At 48.5% G+C, this 12734-nt stretch overlaps 1 protein-coding gene across 2 annotated transcripts in view; it reads right to left on the minus strand.

The window, feature by feature from the left end:
- PDK3 (pyruvate dehydrogenase kinase 3) overlaps positions 1-12734 on the minus strand; it is a 1119352-nt gene that overhangs the window by 687296 nt on the left and 419322 nt on the right. For both annotated transcript variants that reach the window (XM_069204815.1, XM_069204814.1), the window contains one exon: positions 3713-3897. In XM_069204815.1, coding sequence (XP_069060916.1) covers positions 3713-3897 — 185 coding nt within the window. The remainder of the gene's footprint in view (positions 1-3712; positions 3898-12734) is intronic.

Raw genomic sequence — 12734 nt, forward strand, 5'->3', positions numbered from 1 at the left:
CACCTGTTACCAAGTAATTGCCAGAAAATAAATGAATGGGGAGGGTTAACATCCCAAATACAACCCACACGCACCCCCTGATACCACGTCCCTGAGCATGAAACAGGTGATACGAAGAGAGCCTTTCATAAATCATGGGAGGTAAGAAATTTTCAGGAAGTTGTACAAGGAAGAGTGCAAGAATTCAGTAACAGGCTAACAAAACAACAATGATGTTTAAAACTTTGGGCTGGAATGTTGCCTGAGTAATTACTCGCAGCTGCGATTTAAATTCAAGGACTCCATTCATCTCTTTTGTTTGCTTTTTTAAGATTAAAATGATCTCTGGACCACATACATTTAAGACTGAATGGTCAAACTGCTACTTGAGCCAGGAGACTGGTGGACGCCGCAAGAGGTCCTCTAGATTAAACGATTATTGGGAGCAGGCACCGGATTCTACAGAAGAGATCTTTGATAGAGATACCAAAAGCTGTCTTCCAAAGGAGGGTCAGTTTCCCTTGCATTTCAGAAAAGTAATATTAATTTAACAGCTGCTTCTAACTGAGATGCAGGTGATTATAATAGTCTGAGGAAATTGTTTGCTACCAACAGAGAATACATGTATACACAACATCTGGCATCTACTCTCCCTGCAAAAGAGTTATCACATAATTAATGTAGACAGAAAAAGGTTCCAATGGAGGTGGACACTTTCCCTCGGAAGAATTATCGGTGCTTAACTGATTCAAATATCTGAGACTGGCGGGAATTAGATAACAAAAGTCAAACCAAGTACAGTAAAGGAGGTGGAAGTGAGACAAGATTAATAAAGCAAACTAAGCCTACGATAGTGTAGACTGAAAAGGGACAGAGTGGTTGCCTGATGCCAAGAAGTACAAATGTTGAATCGCTGGGGATAGTTTTAAGCTCTGGTATAGAGTGTTGCGACTGCTGTTAGGAAAACAGGGTCTAGATGTTATGAGAATGGGGTTATTGCACAGTTGCGTGTCTTGTTCACTTGCAAGCTCTTAACAAAGAATAATTGAAACATCCTTATCAGTGAGAAAATAAACATTTCATGCACACGTCCACATAATAGAAGCTGTTGTAGAAGAAACATCCCTTTCTACTATTCTGAAAGTGTGTCCCTCCAAGAAGGATTTGAATTACCTTCGCATTTTGTTTGCTAATCTGCCCACTGGAGATTAGATTTGCAGAATTACGTGCATAGATGTCTAGCAATCATAACAGTGCAAATACACCCTCGCTGAGAATTTTCCAGAATTTATCGTGAACGTCACCAGAGCTCTTTGTATTGTAAAGCACAGTGAAAACACAAACCAAAGTGGGTCCAAAACACCTTCCAAATTAATAACGTTTTGAGGCGTTGTTAATACTAACCGTCATAATCTGAGATGGAAAATGAAGATTTGCAAATAGCCTTTAATTAGCCGGAATAAGCACCATAGTTCTAAAATAGTCAAAATCGAACACACCTAAACTTCCAAAAACTGCCGGAGACTAGCCTAGTCTAGTTTGAAAAGAAGTGCAGATATGATAGCAATTTTAGAGAATAGAAGCATTCAATACCAGTTAAAAATCTGAGGAGTGCAAAAACAGTTTGGCTTACAAAGCACCCTGATTAGTTCATCTTTAAATTAAGTTGTAACAAAAAAATCCTCTTTAGATGGACTGGTTTGAACACGACTTTTAATCTGTGGAACAGAAGCCTCTGTTTTCACAACTTTTTCCCAAACGGTTCTCCATAAACAGAAAACACACTACTCACTTTGCGAACCTTAAGAGTTGCAGGGTGGTTAACGCATGCCTGTTCGTGGGTGTACAAATAGGGCTGGATGATTAGTACAAGAATATTTTTTGAATAGTATAAGTGGTTACAAGTATAACAGCTAAGTTGAAAGTAAGGCTGTGTTCCAGAACTTATGGAACAATACATTTTCGGACTCTTTCTAAATGTAAGGAGCCAGCTGAGCAGCCTGAGGTCTAAGGCAGAAGGTTTCAGGTGAAAGGTACTGCCTCACAGAATGTGTGGAGGAGTGTTGATTTCTCTTGAATGTAGGTGTTAAGGTCTAACAATTTATAGTATTTATGATCGTGTTGCCTTCAGATATTTTCAACTTGTCTATGAGGTATTTGAGAGATTTTTGATTTGTAACTTCTTAGGTGATATAGACCATTTTAAAAGTGGTGCTAGCGTTGAAGGTGAGATAAAGTAGTCAGCTGACAGTGGAAAGATGCCATATTTGTGTACGTCAGTGAATAACCAAGTGGCTGCAGTAAGACAGTCTAAGGGTAGTTAATGTGACTACTCGGGGGCAGTTCATTTGGTGTTTCCTGAATCCAACAATAACTAGATAGCATGCTAAATTGATTGAAAAACTCATAAAAGGCCGACTTTTTTCATTTTTCTCAAGAGGTGGATTTGAAGATTGGTGTACTTGGTCTTTTGGCTGACCTTCGGGGCGAAATACACTGGAGTGGAAGAACGATGAAGAGACACCCAGGATTTCTAGTTTCAGAGTGGCAGTGACTGATAACAATTAATTCAATCATGATTCAAGGGGTAGTCTTTTGATAAAAAATACAGGGAATTCTGTGAAGAGAACCAGCTATGAATTTAATTAATTGAAAGTTCCAACAACTCTGTGCATATCACAGAGCTCCCAAATGCAGAGTTAGGTATCTACAACATATAGCTAGAAGAAGAAACCTTTGTCCACTGTGAAACATGTGGAAACATTGGAGACTGGAGAAGTCCTTTCATGTTCTGAAGCAGACAGGAGGCCAACTCCTCCATCCTGACCAGCTAGTGCTAATTAAGGGATTTCTGAGCCAGATGTATCATGCATTTTTGCAGTCGCGACTGCAAAAATGCATTTTGGTATGTCTGAGTTCCAATTTGTAATTCAGCAACTTGTTACTGAATCTCAAATTGGAATTGCGACTACATACCGATTCGGTATTAGGAAGTCACGTGTCAAGGGCATCCCTTCCTCATACCAAATCCCAGCGGTACGCAGGCATGTTTTGTGGCTGAAATGCGGTTGCAAAACGTTCACATTTTACCACCCACTCCAAGTAGGTGGTAATCTATTTGCATTCCTTTGTGAATGCATGCGGAAATAAAATTAAGAGCAGGCAGTGCTCTCATGAACCGCTGCCTACTCTTAAAGAATGAAAAGAAAAAAGATTGGTTTATTTAAAAGCAATTACAGACATGGTGGTCTGCTGAGGCCAGCAGGCCACCATCCCTGTGACTTTAGCGTTTCCTAATGGGCCACAAATTGCAAACAACCTCATGAATATTAATGAGGTAGGTCACTTTGCGACCCATTAGGAAACACAAAATGAAACTCCATGAGTTTCATACATTCGGATAGCGATTGGCAGGGAATCGCAATTTTATAAAATTAGACATCTGGCCCTACATAGGTGACAACCTGTTACCATCTCCTCCAGCTTAGTACGCCAACTCAATAATACAAACAATAACAAATAAATGTGCAAAATCCACCCATGTCCTCAGGTAACAGATAGGCGAACAACGCCTCCATGCTGAGCGCTGGTGTTGGCTGTGGAAAACAAGAGATTTCATGTTATGTGATAATTATTTTCAAGCTCTTCCTTTTTACAACTAACTTTGTTTTTACTTTATACGGAACCCCGAAAAATAACATGCCCTCAAGGGCCAAATAAATAATGTACTTACTGTGCTGGTTAATGAGCATACGGAAGGAGATACGATTGGTGTAGAATCGATCCAGAAAATACTGAATATTGCTGCTAACGAACGGATCAAAGCCATATTTTTCTTTATACTCAATCACACCTTGTGCCATTGTAGGAACCACATCATTGTGTCTATTTCTGCTTTTTATTAGAACATCTAAAAAGCTGTGAGTAAAGAAAAAAGGAAGGGTTGAACGATCTGTAGATGAACTGTCATAATTCAGCAGCCATTGTTACATTCACAAAATGCAATTGTTTTTAAGTATCAATAGCCATAAACTACAAGTACAGATTCTACACTTTACCTTGATTTTGCTAGAAAGTTGGTCCAACGTCTGTTAAAGTAATACTTCTCTACACAATATCATGTTACCAAGTCCAACCCTATTAATGCGTCCATTTTCTTGCGATAATGGCAGTACTCCTAGTCCTACTCCCTCGCCTTCCTTTCAAACCAATGAGGCCTCCCGCCTCCCCCCTAGACCCTCCCTTCCCCTTTTAAACCCCCCCCCCACCCCTACCCCCTCCTGTACAAAAACCAAGCCCAAGCAGCAACTCAGACAGTCCGTACCGGGAGGGCAGGAGGGAACGGAAAGGAAGGCGAGGGAGTAGGACTAGGAGTAATGCCAATATCGCAAGAAAATGGACGCATTACCTCCCGTCCCTCCCTCGCCTTCCTTTCAAACCAATGAGACATAGCAAGAAAAACACAGGAGACGGACACTGAGTTGCAAGAAGTTTATTATTATCCTGCACAAAGGCCACCAAAAACCCTACCCCTATTACCTCATAGAGGATAAGACTCGGTGACCCAATACCGACTCCAAACTACCCAAGTCCGACAGCCTGTAATGTCGAACAAACGTCGAGGGGGAAGCCCAAGTGGCTGCCCTGCAAATTTCCACCACTGAAGTCCCCTGAAGCTCTGCCACTGTAGCCGCCATACCCCTGGTAGACCGACCCTGAATCCCTTGAGGAGGAACAACCCCTTTCAAGGAATAAGCCAACAGAATCAATTATCTCACCCACCGACTCAAGGAAGCTGTGGAAGGCTTCTCCCCTTTATGTGCCGGACCGAAATTAACAAAAAGCGAATCACCCTTACGGAAAGGAGCCACCACCCGCAGGTACTCCAACAAAGCCCTGCGCACATCCAATGAATGCAAACGGACCTCCTCCACTGAGGAGGGATTTGGACAAAATGAAGGAAGGATGACCTCCTGACGAGCATGGAAAGAGGAATTGACTTTCGGTATAAAGGAAGGGACCGGAACCAGAACCACCCGATCCTGAAAAACCTTACAAAAAGGAAAAGAACAGGCCAAAGCCCCCAATTCCCCTAAACGGCGAGCCAAAGTAATGGCCACCAAAAAGAACATCTTCAAGGACAGATGTCGTAAATCACAGTCCCCCAGAGGTTCAAAAGGGGCTTCCGTCAAAACATCCAAAACCAAAGAAAGATCCCATGAAGGAAAAGAACGTACAGGGCGAGGAAACAAATTAAGAAGCCCTTGAAAAAATCTAGGCATCAAACGCCCTTCATCTGGAAGATTACGCCACGGACCTCTAAAGGCCTGAATAGCTGCCCACTGTACCCGCAGAGACGCCACCGACAACCCCAACTGTGCACCGTCCTGCAGGAACTGCATCACCTCAAAGATAGACGCGCAGGTAGGATCCAATTCATGACTCAAGCACCAAGAAGAAAAAACCTTCCACTGTCTACCATAGGAAAGTAAAGTGGAACGCCGCCTGGAAGCCAGTAAGGTAGAACTCAAAGCCACAGGTACCCCCAGACCCGTCAAGCCCCGTCGTTCAACTTCCAGGCCGTCAAGTGTAACCTTCTCAATGACCCCATCGGGAGGCAGGGAAACTCCAGGGGAGACGGACAAAGAGGCAGAGGCCACATCCGCCCGGCTGCCATTAGCATCAACAACGGGAACCAATTCGCCCGCGGCCAAAGTGGCGCAATCAGGATAACCCTGGCCCCAAGAGCCCTCACCCGCAACAGAAAAGACCTGAGTAGCTGAAACGGTGGGAACGCATACAAAAGGCCCCTCGGCCAAGGACATGACATCCCGTCCACCTCCCAGGCTTGGGGACATCGAAACCGGGAGCAGAAGCGATCCAACTTCGCGTTTTCTGCGGATGCAAACACATCCAGCACTGGAAGCCCCCAGAGTCGAACCAGATGCAGAAACAGAGACTTCCGGAGGGAAAAAAGTTGAGAGGAAGGAATCACCCTGCTCAGCAGATCCGCCCGAACATTGACCACCCCCCAAATGTACGTAGCCCTGAGAGAAGGAACCCACTCCTGAGCCCACACAAAAATACTCCAGGCCAGACAGAACAAAGCCCTTGACCTGGTCCCCCCCTGCCGGTTGACATAAGCCTTGGCCACTAAGTTGTCCGTCAGAACAAGAACCGCCGCACCCTTCAGGGACACCTGGAAATGGATCAGAGCCAACAAGACAGCTCTCAACTGGCGCCAATTCGACGACCGACTCGCCTCCAGAGGGGACCAGAACCCCTGAATCTGAGCCGACCCCATCCACGCACCCCATCCGGAGAGGCTGGCATCCGTAGTCACCACCACGGGGCTCAGAGGCGACAAAGAAACCCCTACCCGAAGATGATCTGCCTCCAACCACCATCTCAACTCCCTGCAAATCAATCCGGACCCCAGGACCCTGGCCCTCAGAGAACCGGACCCTGGCGCCCACCTTCTCAACAACCATGTCATCAAGCACAGGAGATGGAAACGCGCCCAAGGGACCAGAAATATTACAGACGCCAAATGACCCTGTAGACGTAACCATAGAAGAGCTCGGGGAGCAGTCTGTAACACTACCTTCCTCACCAAGGACTGGAGTACACCTAACCTCTTTTCTGACACTGTCACCAAGCCAAGAAGAGTCCGAAACCGAGCCCCTAGAAAAACCAGATCCTGGGACGGAACTAAATCTGATTTGTCCCAGTTGATTAAAAACCCGTGGTTTTGCAGGACCACCAGAACTTGGGCCACCTGCCTCTGTAACAGGACCCGTGAGGGAGCATGAATCAAGATGTCATCCAGATATGGATGAATAAACACCCCTTCTGAATGTAGCAAAGCCACCAGGGGGGCCAGCACCTTCGTAAAAATTCGAGGAGAAGACTTGAGGCCGAAAGGTAGAACGCAAAACTGATAGTGTTCCTGATCCACAGCAAACCTCAGGAACCTCTGTGAAGACCTTGCCATAGGCACGTGCAGGTAAGCATCCTGCAGATCCAGCGACACCAGAAAGTCCCCTTGACTGACTAATGGAAAGATAGTCTGAATAGACAGCATGCGGAAATGCACCGTCCTGATCCAGGCATTCACGTCCTTCAGATTGAGCACCGGTCGAAACCCCCCTGATACTTTCTGAACAAGAAACAAGACCGAATAAGTGCCCTGACCCCTTTCGTCCAGCGGAACGTGGGAAATGGCCCCTTTGACCAGCAATTCCCGGACTCCGTCCAACAATGCCTTTCTCCGTGACCCTCCTGAAGGTAGAGGGGTGGGACGTACCCCCGAATCTGGAGGCACCACCACAAAATCGATGACATAACCATTGGCCACAATGTCCAGCACCCAACGATCGCTGACACTTTCCTCCCAAGTTGAAATAAAGTGTCTCAGCCTTCCCCCAACAGGCCCTATGCCAGGCCCACAGTGATTGTCAGGACCCCTTCTTGAACCCACCCCGGTTCGAAGGAGCAGACTTCTTAGGAGAAAAACACAGCTGAAAACGACGTTTCCTAAACGGAAAAAGATTTGGCATCCATTTTAGGAGAAGAGCGGGAATGTTTCTTCCACCCTTTACCCGAAGTCGATCCACCTTTATAGGACAAAGCATGCTTCCTCTCCTTAAATGCTTTGGAAAGCATGGACGGTAATTGATCCCCAAACAAGCTACGACCCTCAAACGGCAGTCTCAGCAAGGTAGCCTTCTCCCCCGGGTCGGCTTTCCAGGATCGTAACCACAGGGACCTACGAGCCCCAATCAAAGCACCAGAGGCCAGAGCCGAAGTACGGACCACATCTGAAGACACATCTGCCAACAACCTGGCCTGCTGCTCCATACCAGCCAGGAGCTCCGAACATTCCGCCCCTTCCTGAAGAGCCACCACCAGTTTATCAAAGTCCTGCACCAACGACTGGGCCGCATAAGCAGAATATGTACCTGCCCTCAGCGCCAGATTCTCCGCTGCAAAGCTCTCTTAAGCCCTGAATCCACTTTACGGTCCGTGGCATCCGTAGGCACACAATCCTCAGGATTGACTGCCGTTTTGCCAATCAGGGTAGCTAAAATTGAATCTAGGCGGACCGAAGGAGGCAATACCTCCTCACCCTCAAGTAAATACAGTTTCTGCAGGAATCGTGGAACCTGAGCCTTATCCACATCCTTCCATTCACGAAACACCATATCCTTCACAGGTCCCTGAAAAGGCATGGCAAACTTAGAAGGCGTCTGATATTGTGGAAATAAGTGAGAGTCCGAGTTTGAAGGTAGAAACACCGGAAACCCCAAATTGTCCCGAACATGTGCCATCACCTCCCACATCTCCTCTCTGGAGACATATTTACCCCCAGAGGACGTAGATGGAGCCTCCCCTCCCTCACTATCTGAGGAGGACTTCCCTGCAGATGCAGAAGTATGGGCACTTTTAGATTGACCAGGCCTGGCCCTCCCTGCTTGAACAGCCCTGGAAACAGCCACCTCGATCATCTCCTGCACCTCCTCCCTGGACATGAGGGGTGCAGCACTACCACCCTGAAACTGGGAGCCCCCAGGGGTGGAAACGCAAGCAGCACCCTCCTCCTCTAAGGAGGAAGAAGACACAATCCTTCGTCTCTTAGCCGGAGCCTTAGGCATGATAGCATCCAAAACACACTGCCATCCCCCTAAAAACACTCCCAATATATAGTGCCCTGGACCTCCCACAACACCCATCCACCAATCCCTAAAAAGGTCAAAACTATCCGCAAAGTCCATAAAACTGCGGGCAGAACGCCCGTCCTACCTCACAAAACCCAAAAACTGCACTCCGGCATCTCCCTGCGGCTCCGTGGCACAGAAATCCGGAACACGCCCCCCCCCCCAGCCACAGAGAGCCGGCTGACCCCGTCAGCCGCCTCCCAGTCCCACCTTACGAGCAGCCCCGCCTGCTCAGTAAAGACGCGCCCGGCCGTAGCACTCCTCGCGGAGCTCCGCGTCCCGAGGAGTGCCTCCAACGATGACCCCCAGGCCCCGCCGTGAAGGTAAGGAAAAGGGAAACGTCTAGCGTGGGCTAGACAAAAGAACAGGAGGGGGTAGGGTTGGGGGTGGTTTAAAAGGGGAAGGGAGGGTCTAGGGGGGAGGCGGGAGGCCTCATTGGTTTGAAAGGAAGGCGAGGGAGGGACGGGAGGTAATGCTTCCATTTTCTTACGATAATGGCATTACTCCTAGTCCTACTCCCTCGCCTTCCTTTTAACCAATGAGGCCTCCTGCCTCCCCCCTAGACCCTCCCTTCCCCTTTCAAAAACCCCCCCCACCCTTATCCCCTCCTGTACAAAAACCAAGCCCAAGCCGCAACTCGGACAGTCCGTACCGGGAGGGTGGGAGGGAACGGAAAAGGAAGGCGAGGGAGTAGGACTAGGAGTAATGCCATTATCGTAAGAAAATGGAAGCATTACCTCCCGTCCCTCCCTCGCCTTCCTTTTAACCAATGAGACATAGCAAGAAAAACACACAGGAGACGGACATCGAGTTGCAAGACCCCTAGTTAATATCCTGCACCAAGAACATCCCAAACATTATCTCATAGAGGATAAGACCCGGTGACCAAACACCGACTCCAAACCATCCAAGTCCGACAGCCTATAATGACGCACAAACGCCGAAGGAGAAGCCCAAGCGGCGGCCCTGCAAATCTCCACCACTGAAGTCCCCTGAAGCTCTGCCACCGTCGCCGCCATGCCTCTGGAAGACCTCCCCTGAATCCCTAGAGGAGGAACCACCTCTTTCAAGGAATAGGCCAACAGAATCAAAGATTGAACCCACCGACTCAAGGAAGCCGTGGAAGGTTTCTCACCTTAGCGCGCCGGACCAAAAGTAACAAACAGTGAATCCCCTGTACGAAAAGGAGCCACCGCCCGCAGATACTCCAACAAAACCCTACGTACATCCAACGAATGCAAACGGACCTCCTCCCCTGATGAGGGATCCGGACAAATTGAAGGAAGGATGACCGCCTGCCTGGAATGGAACGAAGAATTGACTTTTGGAATAAAGGAAGGCACCGGAACCAGAACCACCCTATCGGGAAAAATCTTACAAAAAAGGAAAGGAACATGCCAATGCCCCCAATTCCCCCAACCGACGAGCCGAAGTAATGGCGACCAAAAAGAACGTCTTCAAAGATAGACGTCGCAAATCACAGTCCCCCAATGGGTCAAAAGGGGCCCCCGTCAACACATCCAAAACCAAGGACAGATCCCATGTGGGAAAAGAACGTACCGGGCGAGGAAATAAATTAATAAGCCCCTGAAAAAATCCAGGCATCAATCGCCCTTCAACTTGAAGATTACGCCATGGTCCCTAAATGCCTGAATAGCCGCCCACTGTACCCGAAGAGAAGCCACTGACAACCCTTAACGAGCACCGTCCTGCAGGAACTGCATCACCTCAAAGAGAGAAGCGCAGGAAGGATCCAACTCACGACTTAAGCACCAAGACGAAAACACCTTCCACTGTCTACCATAAGAAAGCAAAGTTGAACGTCTCCATGAAGCCAGCAAGGTAGAACTCAAAGCCACTGGCACCTAACAGAAACGCCCTGAATAGTTGAAACGGAGGGAATGCATATAAAAGGCCCTGCGGCCAAGGACATGACATCCCGTCCACCTCCCATGCTTGGGGACACCGAAACCGGGAGCAGAAGCACTCCACTATCGCATTCTCTACTGACGCAAACACATCCAGCACTGGAAGACCCCAAAGCCGAACCAGATGCCGAAACAGAGACCTCCGGAGAGAGAAAAGTTGAGAGGAAGGAATCACGCTGCTCAGTAGATCCGCCCGAACATTTACCACTCTCACCGAATGACATAAGCCTCGGCCACTAAGTCGTCTGTGCGAACCAGAACCGCCAACCCCCTCAGGGAATCCTGGAAATGGACCAGAGCCAGGAATATAGCCCGCAATTCTCGCCAATTAGATGACCGACTCGCCTCCCGAGGGGACCAAAACCCCCGAATCTGAGCTGACCCCATCCATGCCCCCCAACCGGAGAGGCTGGCATCCGTCGTCACCACCACGGGTCTCAGAGGTGACAAAGACACCCCTACCCTCAGGTGGTCTGCATCCAACCACCATTGCAACTCTCTGTGAATCAATCCGGACCCTGGAACCCCGTCCTTCAGAGAACCGGACCCTGGATCCCACCTACTCAAGAACCACGTCATCAAGCACAGGGGATGGAAACGTGCCCAAGAACCCAAAATATCACTGACGCCAAATGTGCAGTCGCAACCATAGAAGAGCTCGGGGAGCAGACAGTAACCATACCTTCTTTACCAAAGCCTGGAGAGCATCCAACCTTTTTTCAGACACAGTCACCAACCCTAGAATAGGCTGAAACCGAGCCCCTAGAAAAACCAGATCCTGGGACGGCACAAAGTCCGATTACACCCAATTGATCAAAAACCCGTGTTATTGCAGGACCCCCAGAACTTGGGCCACCTGCCTCTGCAAAAGGTCTCGTGAATGGGCATGAATCGAAATGTCGACTAGAAAAGGGTGCAGAAACACCCCTTCTGAATGAAGCAAAGCCACTAGAGGAGCCAGCATATTCGTGAAAATTCGGGGAGAAGATTTCAGACCGAAAGGCAGAACGCAAAACTGGAAACGATCCTGCCCCACAGCAAACCTCAGGAACTTTTGAGAGGACCATGCCCCCGGTACGTGTGGGTAAGCATCCGGCAGATCCAGTGACACCAGAAAATCCCCTTGCCTGACCAATGGAAAAATAGTCCGAATGGACAGCATGCGGAAATGCCCTGACCTGATCCAGGTATTCACCTCCTTCAGATTGAGCACCGGTTGAAAATCCCCCTGAAACTTTCCGCACAAGAAACAAGACCGCATAAGTGCCCTGACCTCGGTCGTCTAGCGGAACATGGGAAATGGCCCCCATGACCAGTAAGTCCTGCACTCCGTCCAATAATGCTCCACTCCAAGACCCCTCTGAAGGCAGAGGTGTGGGATGCACCCCGGAATCTGGAGGAACCGCCACAAAATCTATGACATAACCATTGGTCATCATGTCTAGTACCCAATGATCGGTTACACTGTCCTCCCAAGCTGAAAGAAAGTGACACAGTCATCCCCAACCGGCCCTCTGCCAGGCCCACAGCGAATGCCAGGACCCCTTCTTGAAACCACCCCGGGTCTCAGGAGTAGACTTCTTAGGTGAAAAACGCGGATGAAAACGCCGTCTCCTAAACGAAAAGGATTTAGCAACCCTAGTAGGAGAAGATCTGGAATGCTTCTTCCACCCTTTACCCGAAGAAGAAACCCCTTTATAAGGTAAGGCATGCTTCCGCTCCTTAAACGCCTTGGAAAGTATGGATGGTAATAGTTCTCCAAACAAGTTACAACCCTCAAACGGCAGTCTCAACAAGGCCGCCGTTTCCCCTGGATCAGCCTTCCATGAACGCAACCAGAGGGACCTACGAGCCCCAATCAAAGACCCAGATGCCAGAGCCGAAGTACGGACTATATCTGAAGACACATCCGCCAATAATCTGGCCAGCTGTTCCATACCAGCCAGGAGCTCCGAACACTCCGCCCCTTCCTGTACAGCCACCGCCAGTTTATCAAAGCCTTGAACCAATGATTGTGACGCATAAGCAGAATAAATCCCTGCCTCAGCGCCAGATTCTCCGCTGCAAAAGCCCTCTTAAGACCTGAATCCACTTTACGGTCTGTGGCATA

Source organism: Pleurodeles waltl, chromosome 8 (genome assembly GCF_031143425.1).
Source record: "Pleurodeles waltl isolate 20211129_DDA chromosome 8, aPleWal1.hap1.20221129, whole genome shotgun sequence".
NCBI lineage: Eukaryota > Metazoa > Chordata > Amphibia > Caudata > Salamandridae > Pleurodeles > Pleurodeles waltl.